This window comes from Xyrauchen texanus, chromosome 7 (assembly GCF_025860055.1).
Source record: "Xyrauchen texanus isolate HMW12.3.18 chromosome 7, RBS_HiC_50CHRs, whole genome shotgun sequence".
NCBI lineage: Eukaryota > Metazoa > Chordata > Actinopteri > Cypriniformes > Catostomidae > Xyrauchen > Xyrauchen texanus.
The window spans coordinates 43,436,141-43,456,828 of NC_068282.1; the positions used below are offsets into that span (position 1 = coordinate 43,436,141).

The 20,688-nt window shown below is 36.4% G+C and overlaps 1 protein-coding gene across 3 annotated transcripts; it reads right to left on the reverse strand.

Moving 5' to 3' along the window:
• Positions 1 to 8,211: 8,211 nt before the first annotated feature.
• Positions 8,212 to 20,224, reverse strand: arf3b (ADP-ribosylation factor 3b). 3 transcript variants are annotated; one of them, XM_052129776.1, is made up of 6 exons: positions 20,120 to 20,150; positions 19,215 to 19,266; positions 15,423 to 15,710; positions 13,460 to 13,570; positions 13,034 to 13,158; positions 8,212 to 11,753 (listed from the first exon to the last, which is right to left on the reverse strand). In XM_052129776.1, the coding sequence occupies exons 3-6, from the start codon at positions 15,568 to 15,570 to the stop codon at positions 11,592 to 11,594; spliced, it is 546 nt and encodes a 181-aa protein (XP_051985736.1). In that variant the 5' UTR covers positions 15,571 to 15,710; positions 19,215 to 19,266; positions 20,120 to 20,150; the 3' UTR covers positions 8,212 to 11,591. The 3 variants fall into 3 exon arrangements, with proteins under 3 accessions (XP_051985736.1, XP_051985735.1, XP_051985737.1); XM_052129775.1 differs by lacking the exon at positions 19,215 to 19,266 and having other exon boundaries at positions 20,120 to 20,224; XM_052129777.1 differs by lacking the exons at positions 19,215 to 19,266; positions 20,120 to 20,150 and adding an exon at positions 18,551 to 18,732.
• Between the last annotated feature and the right edge of the window lie 464 nt (positions 20,225 to 20,688).

Here is a 20,688-nt window from a genome sequence, read left to right on the forward strand (position 1 = left end):
GTTACTGGGCAGTATGCTGTTAGAGCCAAAGCTTCGGATTTAGACCAATTAACTCTGTATCCCTAAAATTTAGAAAATGAACTGATAATTCTGTGGAGGCAAGGCATATATCTAGTATGGTTGAAGACTAATAATTAAATATCATCTGCGTAAAGCAAAAGCTTATGCGCCATATCTCCCGCCACCACCTCTGGAAAATCATCCTCCTTTCTTATCACGGCTGTTAATGGTTCCAGGTCAAGACAAAACAATTATGGCGAAAGAGGGAAACACCTATCCAGAGTAATATAATCTGAGATTAATCAATTTGTTTGAATCGCCGCTACAGGGTGTCTAAAAAGTAGCTTAATCCATCCAATAAAAGTATTTCCGAACCCATATATTTTCAAAATCTTAAAAAGATATTCCCATTGAACCGTATCAAATGTCTTTTCTGCATCAAGTGCGATAGCAGCAACCGGAGTCTGATCATTCACCACATGATATTGATGAAACGCCTAATATTATCAGAAGAGTTGCAGCCCTGAATAACCCCCACCTGATCTATACGTATTAGAGATGTCATAACTTTACTTAATCGGTTAGCCAGAATTTTTGACAAAATTTGTACATCTATCTAGATCAGGGAAATTGGATGGTAACATTTACACTCACTTGGATCTTTGTCCTTTTTAAGAATCAGAATGATCCGGGCTTGTGTCATGGTTGGGGGAAGCTTTCCATTCTTTAATGATTCCGTATAAACTATAAACTGGAGCCAATTCTGCAGCATAAGATCTAAATAATTCAGCGGCAAAACCATCTGGCCCCGGAGCCTTGTCTGTAGGTAGGTAAGGCCTTAATTACCTTGTCAAACTCCTCCAAGGTTATCTCAGAATAAATAATTTTTTGCTTAGTCGTCAATTTAGTCGTCAATGGGTCCACAAATTTTCTAAAATGTTCATCAGTAGACGAAGATGTGGAACTATAAAGATCAAGATGGAAATCATTCAAGGGATTATTAATATCAGTGACCGAGGTAAATATTTCACCACCAGCATATTTCACTGATGGAATTTTAAATATTAAACACTTTTAGTATTTCCTTCCAACTCCACAAGTTCTCGTGCAAATTTTTTGATGAATGAGGCATACTGTAATAACCTCTAAGTGATTTCAGCCTTTAACCTTTGTTGAAAATCAGGATTTTGCAAAAGGGATACATTAATGCGCCAAATATATGATTTCTTTTTCTCCATATATGGCAACACCTCTAAACTCACCAGGGCATGATCTGAGACTAAAATGTTTCCAATTGAGCAATCAACAACAGATGAAATGAGGGATTTAGATATACGTATAAAAAAATCTATATTCTATAATAAATCTTATGGACTGATGAAAAAAATGTATAGTCCCTACCAGATGGGTTCAAAAGTATCATGTAAGACCAAGACATTTTACACATCCTGTGAAACGTCAATGTTGCATTAGGGGGCTTTCACACTTTTGCTTCACTATGATCAAGGACTGAGGCCATCAACAGATTAAAGTCTCCTCCCATTATTATATCATGAGGGGTGCCAATGGTTTACAACATCCATTCAAGATCTATATAAAAGCCCTGATCATCAGATGGGTAACGATTAGCTAAAATCAACCTTTGCCCCTGAATTTCTGCTAAAACAATAATGACTCTTCCTAATTTATTTAATCTGTTTGAGAAATTTGAATTGTATAAGATGTTTATTACCAATATAATGACTCCTCTGCTCTTACTTGAGCCAGCACTAAAGAAAACATGTCTACCCCATATCTTCCCAAATTTTCCAGCTTCCTGTGGGCAAAGATGAGTTTTTGAATTAACTCAATATCATATTTCTTACGTTTAAGAAAATAAATAACCTTCCTTCTTTTTGTGGGGTGCCCCAACCCATTCACATTCCATGTGGAGAGAGACAATCCACTCGTATTAACATTTGACATTTTGATATAATATAAAGAATAAATTGTGAGTCAAAACAAATTGATAAAGACTACATTTCAACATTAGTGCAACAATAAACCACAAACTTCACCCCGAACAAAACAAACAGAAAAAACCTCACCTCGTGTAACACGAGATCTTTATCGGATGATCTCATGAATTAGGCCAGGATTGATCAGTGTCTGTCTCCCTCAGACGATCTGCAAGCCAGGACTCTGTGAGCTCGCTCAATTTCCATCTTATGGCCTGTTATGTCAAGTAGACTCATGAAGAGCTGGTCTAGGAATTTCACCATTTCTCTGCCCTCCTCATGCTCAGGAATTCCAACAATTCAGATGTTATTCCTGCAGCTCCTATTCTCAAGATCTTCAAGCTTTTCAAGAACATGTTCCAAATCAACTTTGTTCGCTGGCGGATTATCAGATAATTCCCTCGCTGATAACTCCAGATAATCTATCCACTTCTCAACATCTGTCACTCTTGTAACCAACTCAGAGAATTTTGTTTCCATCACCGTAATTCAAATGTCTACAATTCAAATGTCTCAAACAGATTAAAGATAAATTAGAAGTCATTATTGTTTTAGCAGAAATTCAGGGACAAAGTCTTATTTTGGATAATATAAACGCACCTAACACTGATGATCAGGGCTTTTTTATATATATCTTGAAGGGATGATGCAATCCGCTGTCACCCCTCATGATATAATATTTGGAGGAGACTTTAATCTATTTATGGACTCAGTCCTTGATCATAGTGAAGCAAAAGTGTGTAAGCGCCCTTGAGAAACATTGACGCTTCACAGGATGTGTACAAATCTTGATCTTACAGATATTTGGAGACTTTTGAACCCATCTGGTAGGGACTATAATTTTTTTTCATCAGTCCATAAGGTTTACTCTAGAATAGATTTTTTTTTAATATCTAAGTCCCTAATTTCATCTGTTGTTGATTGGACAATTGGAAACATCTTAGTCTCAGATCATGCCTTGGTGAGTTTAGAGGTGTTGCCACTTAGAGAGAAAAAGCAATCATACAGTTGGAGTTTTAATGTATCCCTTTTGCAAAATCCTGAATTCCAACAAATGTTAAAGGCTGAAATCAATGTTTATATGGAGACCAACTGGTCCTCAGTATCCTCTGTGGGTGTGGCTTGGGAGACACTTTAGGTGGTTCTTAGGGGTCGGATCATACAGTATGCCTCATTCACCAAAAAATTAAAGGTGCGAGAACTTGTGGAGTTGGAAGGGAATATTAAAAGTACCGAGGCAGAGCTGAAGCACCGAAAGTTAAACTTGGAGGAGTTTTGCGAGGTAATTAATGCCTTGCTTACAGGCAAGGCTCCGGGGCCAGATGGCTTTGCAGCTGAATTTTTTAGATCTTACACTATGAACTGGCTCCAATTTTGTTAGAAGTTTATACGGAATCATAAAAGAATGGAAAGCTTCTGCCAACCATGACATAAGCTGGATCAGACTGATTCTTAAAATAGACAAAGATCCAAGCGAGTGTTACCATCAAGAGTTACCATCCAATTTCCCTGATCCAGCTAGACGTTAAAATATTGTCAAAAATTTGGGCTAAACGATTAAGTAAAGTTATGAAATCTCTTATACCTATAGATCAGATGGGGTTAATTCGGGGCCGCAGCTCTTCTGATAGCATTAAGCGTTTCATCAATATCATGTGGTCAGGTGTAAATAATCAGACTCCGATCGCTGCCATCTCACTTGACACCGAAAAGGCGTTTGATATGGTAGAATAAGATTATCTTATTTGGAAATATATGGGTTACATATACACAGATTATATTTTATTATTTGTGTCTGACCCAACTAGATCTATGACTTGCCTACACATAATTATTCTTTCCTTTTCTAAATTCTCATAATACAGAGTCAATTTGTCTAAATCTGAAGCTTTGGCTCTGACAGCATACTGCCCAGTAACAGCTTTTTAGCTGGGTGCCTTTAACTGGCCCAAACAGGGCATTAAGAGTATTTGGGCATTTTATTCCTAGCAGTTAATTGAGTTATTTTGACACCTTAATAAAAAGGTTTTTGGGTGATGTAGGCAGGTGGGCTTCATTACATTTATCTATGATTGGGAAGGTTCACGTTATTAAAATTAATTGTATTCCAAAATTCAACTACCTGTTACAATCTCTCCCTGTGGATGTCCCCCGCACTTATTTCAAGCATAGTGAAGTCCTTTATTGGCAAATGTAAACGTCCTAGATTACATTTCAACAAGTTACAGAGGCCAATTGACAAAGGTGGGCTAGGCCTACCCAAGATTTAGTTATATTATTATGCATTCAGTCTCAAACATTTGGCTCATTGGTCACTTCCACCTGAGAGAGCCCCTCCCTGGTTTTGTATTGAACAGGAAGTTTTTGCCCCATTTCACCATTGCAAAGCCTTTCTATTAAACTAAAAGGTTATTTCACATTTGCACTCGGTATGGACAAAAGTGTCCAGAGTATTTAATTAGGGCATTTATTTAAATGTTTCCTCGAGGGGGCCTGGGTAGCTCAGAGGTAAAAGATGCTGGCTACCACCCATGTAGTTCGCAAGTTCACTAGTTTGAATCCCAGGGCATACCGAGTGACTCCAACCAGGTCTCCTAAGCAACCAAATTGGCCCGGTTGCTAGGGAGGGTAGAGTCACATGGGGTAACCTCCTTGTGGTTTCTATAATGTGGTTCTTGCTCTCGGTGGGGTGTGTGGTGAGTTGTGCGTGGATGCCGTAGAGAATATCGTGAAGCCTCCATGCATGCTATGTCTCTGCAGTAACGCTCTCAACAAGCAACGTAATAAGATGCGCAGATTGATGGTCTCAGATGTGGAAGCAACTGAGATTTCCTCCACCACCCGGATTGAGGCGAGTCACTATGCCACCACGAGGACTAAGAGCACATTGGGAATTGGGCATTCCAAATTAGGGAGAATAGGGGAGAAAATGTAAAAAATTTATAAATACTATAATAGCCTAGTGTACCAGTAATTTCTCAAACTATAAATGCCCCAACAGTGAATAGCTACTATACACGAATAAAAACTTTATATGAGTTACAGTAAGGCACTTACAATGGAAGTGAATGGGGCCAATCAGTAAATGTTAAAATACTCACTGTTTCAAAAATATAGCCACATGACAAACAATATGTGTGTTAACATGATTTTTAGATAACAATATATCAAAGCATTTTGCAAATGATTCTAGACCTTTTCACAGAGTAAAAATCTTTTCTTCTTTGCAAAAATCTTTTTTAGTGGATCATATGTAATTTCCCCTCAAAATCACCAAGGTGTCTCATTGGAGAAACCACAGGAGTATTTAATCACATTAATATAGACATGCACTGAAAACAGTGACCTGTAAGATTTACTTAATGTTAATGTTACTTTTATGTTTTTGCACACAGTTTTTCTGTTTTAAAGCAACTTTTAATGGTAAAATTATGTCAAATCTACTTAACTTCATGATATAATATTGATTAAATTGAGAGGGTGAGTAAATGTAACTTAAAATTTCAGTTATTACAGTAACTTTTACTTAAAAATTAGATCTAGATGGTACTTTTACTAAATTTACTAAATGTAAATGAATATTTTCTTGGAATATTTCATGTTTTGTATAACTTTCCTTATAAACACATTAAGTCATGTATCACATGACATATGGAAGTCATCTGCAGGAAAGCTTTATGCATGCTATGTAGACAATTAGACAACATTACCTTGCATTACTGGCAATAGAAACAAAAATATACACAATAAAATAAAATAACACAATGATTTAAAAATAAATAAATTATTAATTAGTTTTTTATCATGAATGGGTAATTTTGAGCTTCAGACACAAAACAAGACGTTACCAAACGTAACAACAAAATCAACAATAAAGACAGTATAAATAAACTTGTAAACCATGCAAGCAGTAATATTTACATGTTGAAATGGAGGATAAATGTAGAATTTACTAAATATTTTCAAGTTCACGCTTTAACTTATTCATTGTAGTGAGTACTTCATCTTTTCTGCTATATTTACTTCACCACAAAATCATTTTATTCACTGCGTTCCACTAAGTTTGACAATCAGAAAGTTCCAAATACTTTTTGTCCTAACGTTTTAATCTAACAAAGTTCTTTAGAGAAATTATTTGCTAAAAAAGTGAGCTTGTAGCTGACACAATTGGGAATTAGTTTGATATTTTGTTGTCTAATGAAATGGCATTTATAGTGTGGCTTACTGTCAAAATAATGTCAACAATATACAAAGTGTTTTTTTTATTTACGTCTTTATTTTATACTAAATGAAAACGTGATGTGAGTATTTTCACCATTCACAGCAAATACATATACATAAAGAGTTAGTGTTGGTACACTTTGAACAATTTTTCCCTTGTTTTTCTCCATTCAGCGCTTGAGTGTAGTAGTTACAGTTGGGAAACGGGTTTTTCAGACCAGCTCTTCCTGCACCACCGGTCTGTGTGAGGCACAGATTGAACAAACAGTACACAGACAGTCATACAGACAGGAAGTCAGACAGACAGATGCATTCACACTCAACAAGGCCCAAAGAAATCTTTTTATGCTCTATATCGAATGCTCTGATGAACCTGATTTTGTTTTCCCAGACAGCCATGCGCTGGACAATAACAAGGTCTTTTATGGTTTTGGGGCACATTCCCGGTTTGTTAATACCTCACCAGCAAACAGCACTACAGGCCAGAACACTCCCTGCTCTCTCTCTCTCTCTCTTTCATCTGAACAGGTTGAGGGATTTTGATAAGATAAATCATATAAATTAGATTATATTATATACAGTATTTTGTGATGAATCTAGTATTTCTGAGAAAATGGCCAGAAAAAGAGCTATCAAAGCACTTGTTTGTTATTGGACACTCCTTTTTTTCGTTTCTAAAGTGCAACTTGTCTGAAGTGCTTCCATCTTATGGCAAACAACAGAAACTGCAGCGTGGAAGGAAATGCATATATATATACACTCACTCATATATATACCTGTGTTTGACCCCCTTTCACCTTCAGAACTGCCTTAATTCTACGTGGCATTGATTCAACAAGGTTTTCAACAATTCTTTAGAAATGTTGGCCCATATTGATAGGATAGCATCTTGCAGTTGATGGAGATTTGTGGGATGCACATCCAGGGCACGAAGCTCCCGTTCCACCACATCCCAAAGATGCTCTATTGGGTTGAGATCTGGTGACTGTGGGGGCCATTTTAGTACAGTGAACTCATTGTCATGTTCAAGAAACCAATTTGAAATGATTCGAGCTTTGTGACATGGTGCATTATCCTGCTGGAAGTAGCCATCAGAGGATGGGTACATGGTGGCCATAAAGGGATGGACATGGTCAGAAACAATGCTCAGGTAGGCCGTGGCATTTAAACGATGCCCAATTGGCCCTAAGGGGCCTAAAGTGTGCCAAGAAAACCTCCCCACACCATTACACCACCACCACCAGCCTGCACAGTGGTAACAAGGCATGATGGATCCATGTTCTCATTCTGTTTACGCCAAATTCTGACTCTACCATCTCAATGTCTCAACAGAAATCGAGACTCATCAGACCAGGCAACATTTTTCCAGTCTTCAACTGTCCAATTTTGGTGAGCTCTTGCAAATTGTAGCCTCTTTTTCCTATTTGTAGTGGAGATGAGTGGTACCCGGTGGGGTCTTCTGCTGTTGTAGCCCATCCGCCTCAAGGTTGTGCGTGTTGTGGCTTCACAAATGCTTTGCTGCATACCTCGGTTGTAAGCGAGTGGTTATTTCAGGCAAAGTTGCTGTTCTATCAGCTTGAATCAGTCGGCCCATTCTCCTCTGACCTCTAGCATCAACAAGGCATTTTCAGCCCACAGGACTGCCGCATACTGGATGTTTTTCCTTTTCACACCATTCTTTGTAAACCCTAGAAATGGTTGTGCGTGAAAATCCCAGTAACTGAGCAGATTGTGAAATACTCAGACCGGCCTGTCTGGCACCAACAACCATGCCACGCTCAAAATTGCTTAAATCACCTTTCTTTCCCATTCTGACATTCAGTTTGGAGTTCAGGAGATTGTCTTGACCAGGACCACACCCCTAAATGCATTGAAGCAACTGCCATGTGATTGGTTGATTAGATAATTGCATTAATGAGAAATTGAACAGGTGTTCCTAATAATCCTTTAGGTGAGTGTATGTTTGTATCACCACCAATATTGCTCAGCTGAACACCGAAAAACTTATGTAAAAAATATTGAAAAGAAGAATATAGATGCTAAAGAAAATAATAGACACAACAGGATGGTAATTTCCAAGTATTTATTTGAGTGTAGTGTTACAGTCAAAGGATTGTAGAGAGAGAAAGATTGGTGTCTACATCATAATAATCACAATAATCTTTCTTCATCTACTATAACAGACGGTTACACATTTCTTCCATGATTTCTAAGAGTTCTATTTTTTCATTTAATAATTCAATGAGAAGTTGTTTTCCCCTGCATTGATTATGTTCACAGACACTGTAAGCCATCAAAATTATTTACCCAACATGTTAAATAATCAAGAAAAACCATAAGCACACAGAGGTAAAAACACATTCACCAGAACACTCACCAAAATAAATACATTAATAAAATATAATATTGACTTTTAAACGTTCTAAAAGATCAGTCCTATAGCTATTCAATATGCACACAATCTAATGCAAAGAATAAATACCCCCCAGCCTTAAATTCAAGCAAAACAATGTATTTGAGATTTTAACCCCCTATTGTTCCCATATCAACACAAAACTAATAAGTAACTTAGTGACCCAATAACTTAGTTAATAAATAACCTTGTGAAAACATACTTTTGTAAGAAGATAAGGCCACAAAACTTAACAGACTGGGCAATTCACACTGTAGACTCAGAGGTTTGTGTATAAATAGCCATGTGATATTTACATTAGATGCTGAACCACTATTGGTTGATGAACTGTAGGGTGTTTTAAGCTAACTATGCTTATGTACCATAGAAAAACTGAACAATTAGATGTTAAGCATTTTGCTCAATAGCACAATTGTCTTGGTAACTCTCTCATTCGTGCATCACCCACACTCTACATAACTGAACCTTCAAACTGGTCTGAATTGTCATATATACACACTTTAGATTGTGGTAGGTAGTTTTAGCTTGAAATAATATGCAAAGCAATGCAAGACCGATGCTATACCCACAGAACAAACAAGAAACAAAACACATACAGTGTTAGTATTAGATTTGTGTGAAAAATCATTTTTAACAATTACACAATGCAGGATAAATGCGTTTGTTGTATTTACACGAGCTACTATGGTAAAATATGTTAGCATTTGATTTTCCAATTATCCATGATATACTGTATGTATTATAGTAACACATACAGGCTGTGTTAGTGATGTTTCATGCAACCTGAAATGTTGGTATGTGAATGGAATAAGAGTATCCAACATTAATGGAAAAAGCAGCATGACAAAAATATAATATTCATATAAACTCACTGAACACTTTATTAGGAACACCTGTACACCTACTAATTAATGCGATTATCTAATCTGCCAATCATGTAGCAGCAGTGCAATGGATAAAATCATGCAGATACGGGTCAGGCGCTTCATAATATGGAAAAAATGAGATCTCAGTGTTTTGGAGCGTGGCATGATTGTTGATGCCAGACAGGCTGGTTTGAGTATTTCTGTAAATGCTGATCTCCTGGGATTTTCACACAGAGCAGTCTCTAGAGTTTACTCAGAATGGTGCCGAAAACAAAAAACATCCAGTGAGCGGCAGTTACGGAAACACCTTGTTGATGAGAGAGGTCAATGGAGAATGTCCAGACTGGATTGAGCTGACAGAAAGGCTATGGTAACTCAGATAACCGCTCTGTATAATTGTAATAAGCAGAATAGCATCTCATGCACAACATGTCGAATCTTGGGGCGGATGGGCTACAACAGCAGAAGACCACGTCGGGAACTTTATTAGGATCATAGTGTAGTCCAATTAAAGTGCTCAGTGAGTGTACATTCTCTGAAATCTACTAATCAAAAATAGCATAAATAAAGCCAAAATATGTCAGCACACCAGATAAAAATAAGATTTACATTCAATGGGGTTAGGGTTAGGTATGTGTGTGTTATGTTAGTCTGAACCCACAAAACATCACGTTACGACCATAAAACACTGCAAAGCATCATGCAATACAAAGAAAACAGAAAGAGATGAATAATAATGCAGTTTGCCGTAGGCCACTGATATGCCCGAGTTTCGTGTACAAGTGTGCGTGCTGCTTTTCTACTGTATACTTTCTGTTTTATTCTCACAGTGCAAAAGCAAAAAACAACAATTTGTCTCATAATAATCTAATATCAGTGGCAAATTAGTGGTAGCATCTATCTATCTATCTATCTATCTATCTATCTATCTATCTATCTATCTATCTATCTATCTATCTATCTATCTATCTATCTATCTATCTATCTATCTATCTATCTATCTATCTATCTATCTATCTATCTATCTATCTATCTATCTATCTATCTATCTATCTATCTATCTATCTATCTATCTATCTATCTATCTATCTATCTCTCTCTATTGGACTAACAGAACAGCATGCAAGCCATGCACACAATGTTAGTTTAACTCAACAATACCGTTTTACCCATGCAACAATTAGCCAAGTCAATTCTATATCTAAACAATTGGGCACTTGGTTGGAAACATAAGCATTATTTACAGCGAAATAACCAGTGGTGTAGATTCCAATTATCAAAATAAGCAAGTACAACCCCCCCCACCCAATATTTAAACAAATTATCAATGGAAACATGTACATTCTTCACACAATAACCCCAAGGGATATCAGCAGAAACAGATTAAAGACAAGCTCAAGACTCTACATTCATTCTACAGTGTCCAGTCACTTTATCCATTTTATTACAGCTCAGCCGCAAAGCAGCATGCAACACCGAGTAGCTCTTTTGTGACACACATGCAGTTCTATCCTCTAATACTTAATCACAACACTGAGCGAAAGAGCCATGCACAGCAGGGTACCTAACCTGATCACAGACCACAGATTATTGTATTCGTGAGGAGGCAAACTACATTATTGTTGCATTTACTGAAAATAGAGTGTAGAGAGGTTATTTTGACAATACGAGGAAACGTATCAGCATATTACATTATACATGAGCATGGTCAGTCGCATAGCAATCTTTGCATGGCAGTCAAGGAAAACACTGATTGCCGATTGTAAATACAGAAAGAGAGTGAGTGAGGAAGGAAGGGAGAGAGAGATATTGACCAAACATTGATGCTAGTTTTTGACACTGTACTATCAGACGGTTCATTATACAGTGAAAATGGAAAAGTCAACAAAAGAAATCAGACACACGTTGGTGTGCATGTGTGTTTGTAACTGTGTGTGGATATATACAGAGTATAGAAGGCTCTATAAACCACATATTTGCCAAAATAATACAAAACATAAACAAAGAAAAAATAAAGAAACCGATTCCAAAGGCCAAATTAGTCCCACCCCTTTCCCAATGTGAGATACGCCCACATAATGGAAATCCCACCCTTCATTTCTTATTCTTGAGCTGATTGGCGAGCCAGTCAAGCCCTTCATACAAACCATCGCCGCTGGTCGCACAGGTCGCCTGAATATACCAGTTGCGATGGCGGAGCGAGTGGAGTCCGAGTTTATCTGTGATCTCAGCAGCATTCATGGCGTTTGGCAGATCCTATTATCAAAGCAGAATAGGATAAGTTTATTACATTCAATGTTTTGCGAAACTGAATATTTGCCTTTAATCTGGACCATTCCCTACTCATTTCCGAATTAATTTCAGGCAGCAGAATTATTGACAGAATTAGTAAATTTGGTAACACTTTAGAATAAGGTTCCATTTGTTAACATTAGTTAACAAGAACTAACACTGAACAATAATTTTACAACATTTATTAATATTGGTTAATGTTAATTTTAACCTATAGTAAAATATATGCCATCCCAGATGTGTTTGACTTTCTTTCTTCTGCAGAACACAAATTAAACTTTTTATGAGAATATTTCAGCTCTGTAGGGCCATACAATGCAAGTGAATGGTGACCAGAACTTTAGAGCTCCAAAAAGTCTCAGTTAAAGTAATCCATAAGGCTCCAGTGGTTTAATATATTTCTTCAGAAGGGATGCAATCACTTTGGGTGAGAAACAGATCAATATTTCAATAATTGTTTACTATAAATCTCCACTTTCACTTTCAGAATGTGAAAGTGGAGATTTATAGTAAAAAAGGAGTTAAATATTGATCTGTTTCTCACCTACACTTATCATATCACTTTTGAAGATATGTATTTAACCACTGAAGTCGTATGGATTACTTTTATGCTACCTTTATGTAATTTTTGGAGCTTTAAAGGTCATTGTATGGACATACAGAGGTGAGATATTCTTCTAAAATATATATGTTCAGCCAAATGTTTGGTTGAACAACAAGAAATAACAATGAACAATTGTATTTTTATTAACTAACATCAACAAAGATAAATAAATTCTGTAAAAAAAAAAAAAAAAAAAAATATATATAAATTGTTCACTGTTAGTTCATGATACAGTGCCTAATGTATTACAGTCAATACATAAGGTTAAGTCGTCACACGAGTTGGAAGTGTCAAAGAAGCACCACAGAATGACGTAGTTGCTCTATCAATTGCCCTTTTCATCCACGTTGTTTTAAGTATTGCTGATTTAAAACTTGATAGAGCCTTAAAGCCCTTTTTAGGAGAAATGTAATTAAATTTCAGCACCACACAGTGGGCATTTCACCTTGGAACTGTTGTGATATGTGTATGGAACCATGTAATATCATTTAGCAAAAATGTAGCTACAGTCACCTATTTTTCATCAGATCAGGCTGGACACGTCAGCTAACACAAATGCGCAAAAGGATTCTTCAAGTGGTTGTCGATACTTGGATGCTGGCACAATTTAAAAACTTCAGCTCAAGAAAAGGTGGAGCACCTGTTTGTTAGCGAAAACCAGAAGAACGGCATCACGCAATTCGTCCTCTGCAAGCATCCTCATTAACTCCTCCCTTGCCTCGTTAACTCTCTCCCGATCATTACTGTCAACCACAAAGATAAGCCCTAAAAATGGGAGCAGAGATATAGAAAAAAGACTTAACAATCTTTATCACACACAACATGTAAAAATAAAGGGGTTGTTTTCTGCTATACACTATTTTTCTATAAACTGAAAATGTTTTTAAATGAATATTGTGTCATAATTTGAGTTATTTTGTACATATACACGTTTGAAAGATGGCTCTACGCTTTGTTCTGCACAGCGACAGCAGCAGTGTGTGTTTGCAGCTGCAATTGATGCAAGCTACACAGGACCACTGAATTACACACAGCTTAATTCAACTCGAGTGTATGTGTATCTCACCCTGTGTATTTTGAAAGTAATGTCTCCAGAGTGGTCTGATCTTATCCTGACCGCCCACATCCCATACAGTGAAGCTGATGTTCTTATATTCAACAGTCTCAACATTAAACCCTGAAACAAACATAAAAAACACAACATAATTTTGCTATTTCAGATGATACTATTTTACAAGTGAGTGTTAGCATGTCAAAGTAGTCTTAGAATGCAGTCAATGAATGATTTGTGAACAGGGTTTACTTTTGCCCATGCAATTGAGAGCATGAAAGTGTTTGTTTGAGAAAAAAGTTTTGGTGGTCAGGTACTCTTGCTGTTTTTTTTTCTATTCAATTACATACAAACTACAATAAACAATATCAACTGCAAAAATGAATGCTTTCAGATATATGTAGGGATTGTAACATTATTTACTTTTCTTCATAACTTTTAGTATAATGACCCCCCACACACACACACACAAACACACACACACGTGCCAACAGTAATAGTACCTTGAATATATCTACATTAAAGGGATAGTTCACCCAAAAATGTCAACTGCATGCAATCCCAGATGTGTATGACTTTCTTTTTTCTACTGAACACAAACAAAGATTTTTAGAAGAATATCTCATCTCTGTAGGTCCATACAATGCAAGTGAATGGTGTTCAGGCCTTTGAAGAGCCAAAAAGCACATAAGACTCCAGTGGTTAATTCCATATCGTCAACTAGCGATATGATAGGTATGGGTGTGAAACATATCAATATTTAAGTTCTTTTATACTATAAATTCTCCTCCCTGCCCAGTAGGTGGCGATATGCATGAAGAATGCAAATTGCCAAATTAAAAGAAATGTGAAAGTGAAGATTTCTAGTAAAAAAAAAAACATATTTTCTCGCTTCTGACGATATGGATTTAACCAGTGGAATCATATGGATTACTTTTATACTGCATTTATAGAGCTTCAAGTTTCTGGCCACCATTCACGATTCATATTCTTCTAAAAATCTTTGTGTTCAGCAGAAGAAACTCCTACACATCTGGGATGGCATGAGGGTGAGTAAATGATGAGGGAATTTTCATTTTTGGGTGAACTATCCCTTTAAGAAAGACTAGATCGTAATATTTAATTTAATACAAAAGTTAAAAAGATAAAGTCAGAGTGTTACGATCGCAACCATAACAGGGGCAAACTGTAAGGTTTTATTAACCCTCTGTACCATAAATAAGAGTTCACCTCAAATTAATAACAAATTATGTTTTTGGTGGTGGCGTAGTGGCTAAAGCACAGGGCTGTTAATCAGTAGGTCGTTGGTTTGAACCCCACGGCCACCACCATTGTGTCCTTGAGCAAGGCACTTAACTCCAGGTTGCTTCAGGGGATTGTCCCTGTAATAATTGCACTGTAAGTTGCTTTGGATAAAAGCGTCTGCCAAATGCATAAATTTAAAATGTAGATAATAATTATTTGAAAATAGTTAAATATATTGATCATCTGATGAGAATTTAACTGTCTTCAACTAGATACTTTAAATAGTGTTCATTAAATATTTTAAAGATTCAATAATGTTCATATAATATCGTAAATGTTGCTACAGTTGCTCCCAATGTCCAAACTTCAATCAAACCTTTAGACAGCTCAAGAAAAGTACTGGACACTCAAAGAATAAATTAGATCTCAATATATATATACTACGAAGATATATCACTTTGAAAAATATGAATTGCCCATCTCCATTCTCCCTTATATGTCCTGTATTTATTTATAATGTAATGTAGTATGTGTTGGTAGTATATCTCCTGTATCTCAAACAAAATCTGAATCATTTTAGAGCAGCTCTCTCACTATGGAAACAGATGGTTTAATTTTGTTTTAGACCTTGCAGTGTGCTTGGAGATGTACAAATTCTTGTTTAGATTACAATCATAACAACATCAACAACAACAACAACAACAATAATAACAGTTGACGAGAAGCACTTTACCAATGGTTGGGATAGTGGTTACGATCTCTCCCAGTTTCAGTTTATACAGGATGGTGGTTTTACCAGCAGCATCTAATCCGACCATCAGAATCCTCATCTCTTTCTTTCCTATCAGACTCTTCAGCAGGTTGCCAAAAATATTCCCCATGATTCAGTGTTTTGCTTCGTCTAGCCAATCACAATCCAGAAAGCTGTGAGTCTGTTGTGTGGAATAATCCACTGAGGTAATAGACTGAATGTCTTGCGAAAAAAGCGTTAGGCTATATAACTGAGAAAGAGTCTGGAATCCTGTATAAGGAAAAAACAATATGAAAATATAACTCTCACTCGAAATCACAATGTGTACAACATGTACTGTATATACATTTCTTATCCTTAGTAAGATGCCAGAACAGGGTGATGCAGTTCGTATTTATAGGTGCGTAAAGCGCACATGTGCATGTTTGTACGTTTGGATAGTAAAAAAGGTATAAAAATCAAAGTAAATCCCTTTACGTACTGTATATTCAGATTTGTATAATATGGTGAATATAATATGGTGATTACTCAAGAGTGAAATTGTTAAAACCTTTGTGTGGGTACCGTTCGCCGCAGTTGACTTGAGTTCAATGCTCAGACACAATCCCACAGCGTAACTCTCATTTATCATTTAATGATGGAGAAACTTTGTTTGAGAAAGACCTTTTTAAACAGCAAATGTATGTAAAAATAAAATCCAGATGGGATTTGAAATAGAAGTAAAGTTATTTGCTCTCTTTGTATGGCTAAATTGAATCATCATTAAAGTTAAACAAGTATAAATATAAGTTAAACACTGTTGATGTTGCGGTGTAAAACAGTGGTTCCAACAAGTCTGCAGAAATCACACAGAAAAGCATTAAACCGTTACATTGTACATGTGTCAGCTGTGTTACATAAAGGTTACTGCATAATTAAAGGAATATTCTGGGTTCAATACAAGTGAAGCTCATTTGACAGCATGTGTGGCATAATGTTGATTAGCAAAAAAAAAAAATTCTTTAAAAAATAAAAAATGGCAGCTACAGTGAGCACTTACAATGGAAGTGAATGCGGCCAATCAGTAAACATTAAAATACTCACCGTTTTAAAAGTATAGCCACATGACATAAACAATATGCGTGTTAACATGATCTTAGTTTGATAAATCACTTACTAACCTTTTCTGTGTACAGTTACAGACAATTTTACAACTTTGTTGTCATGATGACATAAAGCAGTAAACACTAAAATTAAAAAAATACAACAATGATGATTTAAACAAATTTACAGCTCAAATAACACATGAGTTTTAACATAAGAGGGAATGTAAGTGCTTTTATAAAATGATAAGCTTCACATTTCTGTGTTTAAACCCTCGAAAAATTGTCACCATTATAAGTGCCTCACTGTAACCTCCATTTTTGCTTTTTTTCAAAGAAAAGGAGGGACGAGTCGAAATAGTTTTCTGTGGTAATCTACATTATGCCACAAATGATGTTGATTGAGCTTAACTTGTATTGAACCCGGAATATAAATTAAATATTCTATGACCCTCAAATGATTTGTAAACATAAGTACATTCCTAATGTTGATCCAGTATAAAAGGTTTAAATTGTATATACTTTTAATAAGTTAATATTGTACATTTCAGTGTCTATCCAAACATACAGAAATGTACATGTTCTAGAACCACACTTACGAATGAATAGTAATGAGAATATGAGTGTGTACTGTATGTGTTACGAATGAATAGTAATGAACATACAAAACACACACACACACACACACACACACACACACATATATATATAAAGCTGAAGAACTATGGGTCTGCCATTTCTTCAGGCTGTACTGCAATCTGTTCATTAATCTCTCTATACCCCTCCTTCACAGCACACACATTATCATTTCATCATGCCATTCTAATTCATTAATGTCAAAGTATAAAGCTCATAACTGATATTAAACATATTGTTCTGTCTGTGGTACATAGCAATTAAATACAGTATATACCTGACATGAGCTGTTGTATAGGGGCTAGTTGTCACAAAGGAAATTGGCCACAAGAGTTTATTGATGTATTTAACGTAGGTTTTGACTCAGAATCTAATTAATCAAATGCTTGTTTTTTAGCAGTGGTTTTGTATCTTGGTTTCAAACACTTTCCTTGAATTATTATCATTTTTGAGAATCTTTTCACCAGTTTCATCATATTATTGTAATTGCTGTTGAGTAAGTGAGTGAACACAATAAAACAGCGATAGCATATATTAAGGCATGTGTAAACTATAAAATTAAACACAAAATTTAAGACGAGGTATTTGTGTTTTAAATTTGTAAATTGTATACAATTGATTGCATTTACATATTCATTTAGCAGACTCTTTTATCCAAAGTGACTTAAAAAATGCAGAAGAATACAACATAAGCGATTCATCTTCAAGGAATATTCCGGGTTCAATAAAGTTATGCTGATGAATGCATTATGCATGTGTGGCATAATTTATTTTGACTTGCCGCTCGTTTTCTTTTAAAAGGCTAATCTGGGTAATAGTAAGGCACTTACAATGGAAGTAAACAGGGCCAATCCCTAAACGTTAAAATACTCACTTTTTCAAAATTATAACCACAACACATAAACAATATGCGTGATAACATTTTAGTGTGATAAAATTGATTACTTAACCTTTCTGTGTAAACTTATAGCCAATTTACAACTTCGTTGCCATGGCAATGTAATATCAACAAACTGTAAAACCCTAAAATGACTGTACAAATGTATTTAAACAACTTTACATCTCAAATAACACATGAGTTTTAACAGAAGAATTCATGTATGTGCTTTTATGAAATTATAAGCTTCACATTTCTGACTTTAAACACTCCAAACATTGGCCCCATTCACTTCCATTGTAAGTGTCTCACTGTGACCTACGACGAGTCAAAATAATTTTTTGTGGTAATCAAAATTTCTGTCGAATGTGAGAGGGCCTGTGCAGCTCAATATACTGACTACCACCCCTGGAGTCGCGAGTTCGAATCCAGGGTGTGCTGAGTGACTCCAGCCATGTCTTCTACGCAACCAAATTGGCCTGGTTGCTAGGGACGGTAGAGTCACATGGGCTAACCTCCTCGTGGTTGCTATAATGTGGTTCGCTCTCAGTGGGGTGTCAAAAGTTGTTGACGGTTCTCCCGATGGCCAGTCCGACCCTGATCGGCCCAAAAGTGCGTCGAAATGCCCGGTATGCCAGATTACCACTCCGGCCCAGGGTGCGTGGTGAGTTGTGTGTGGATGCCGTGGAAAATAGCGTGGGCCTCCACACGCACTAGGTCTCTGCAGTAACGCGCTCAACAAGCCGCGTGATAAGATGCGCGGATTGACGTCTCAGACACGGAGGCAACTGAGATTCGTCCTCCACCACCTGGATTGAGGCGAGTCACTACGCCACCACGAGGACTTAGAGCACGTTGGGTATTGGGCATTCCAAATTAGGGACAAAAGGGGAGAAAAAAAAAAACATTCTTACATTCTTGCTGTTCCATGAATTTTTCTGTGTTTTAAAATTATTTTTCATGATTGAATCTAGCTGAAAAGCTTATAACAGGCTATATAAAGCCAAGTTTCCACTGTGACCCATAGAGTGGGACATGTTGTCTCAAAGCATCAATGTGTGTTAAATTAACTGTATCTTTCTCCCTGTGCAATAACGGTGGAAACACTCAATGCCTTTTTGTAGCCTCGACTTTGGGGTGTATGATTACAAGGAAATTGAGTTTCAAAAATATACATACCCTGAGAAATATTCACTGAAGTAAAAACTGTGACAACATGCCCCGGACTAGCCTACATAAAACCAAGACAAAAGGCAATAACAATTTGAGGTTCACAACCAGTCATAAACTTTGCTTCATCTACACTCTGTTCACGAAGATTGTCATTAGAGACTCTCGTCTGGATTATTAATAATCTGATGATGATCTACGGAAGCTGCAGGGGGTCTTGCTCAGACTGCGCTGTCCATGGTGCTGAAGCCCCTACCCACCTCCAAAAAACACACTCCGCTGAACCACGCTGCCCACCAGGAATAATTTTTCACACTTATTTTATAACAAACTTCATCGTTTTGTAAACGCTTTCTTGTCTCTAAACGATTCAAAAAGCCCATGATTTTTCCCCAAACCCCAAATCTCGCCTCACGTCGAAATACAGCCCTGGACGGATGTCTATTTGATTTGATACGATGGTCCTTTTCAAAAACATTAATATGGACATAAATACAGTTATTTCCGGTCAGTCAGAACAATTTGGATCTCAAAAAGGCCTACGACCCTTTCACAATGTCGGCGTAGGATACAAAGATCGCAGCTTCTCCACGAAGAGCAGATGGGTGAAAATTGTACAATTATGCATAATCACCTATATAAATGCAAAAGCAAATCGTTCTCAATCACAACCCGAGTGTAATGCAGTCATAATGTATAAAGAGGCGTAAGTTGTAATATCATCTTCCTCCATTCATTTAAAGAGACGCTACGTGCCCGTTCGCCCCACGGACAGCCTGTCGCCTCTCCCTTTCCAGCAGCGATATAAGACGCTCTGTCCAATTCTACTAAGTGTAAAAGAAGCATATTTTTTTTTTACCATTCAGACCCATTTCGATCTGTAAAAATCAAACAATTATACATATTTGTTTTACCTTGCGAGCTGACACAGAGAGGAGATCTCACGAGAGTTCACGCCGACAGCATAAGTCTTCTTAATACTCGTCTCGCGATGATTGGCTTTCGCATCTCGAGACTGCGTCCTGTCATTCCAGGTAGTCATAAATGACACGTCAAGGAAATGCTTGGCCTTACCAAAAAAATAAATAAATAAATAAATAAAAAATAATAATAATTTATATATATATATATATATATATATATATATATATATATATATATATATATATATATATATATATATATATATATATAATAGGAATACTGTATGTAGACTATAAACATGAAATTCCTTGTTTTTAGTGCAGCAGGTGGATCCTTCATAAAGTTAGATAAAGAAAATGCCCTGACTTTGAAAATCAAATATATGATAGTTTTGATTTGTTTAACAGTTTAGGTTACCACATAATACTTCCATTTGTGTTATTTCATAGATTTAATTACTAATGTTGGAAAATGGCATTAATAAAGAATATGTAGGTGTGTCCAAACTTTTGGTACTGTAATTAAAAATTAAATAAGAATTTACTCAGTCCTTAAAACC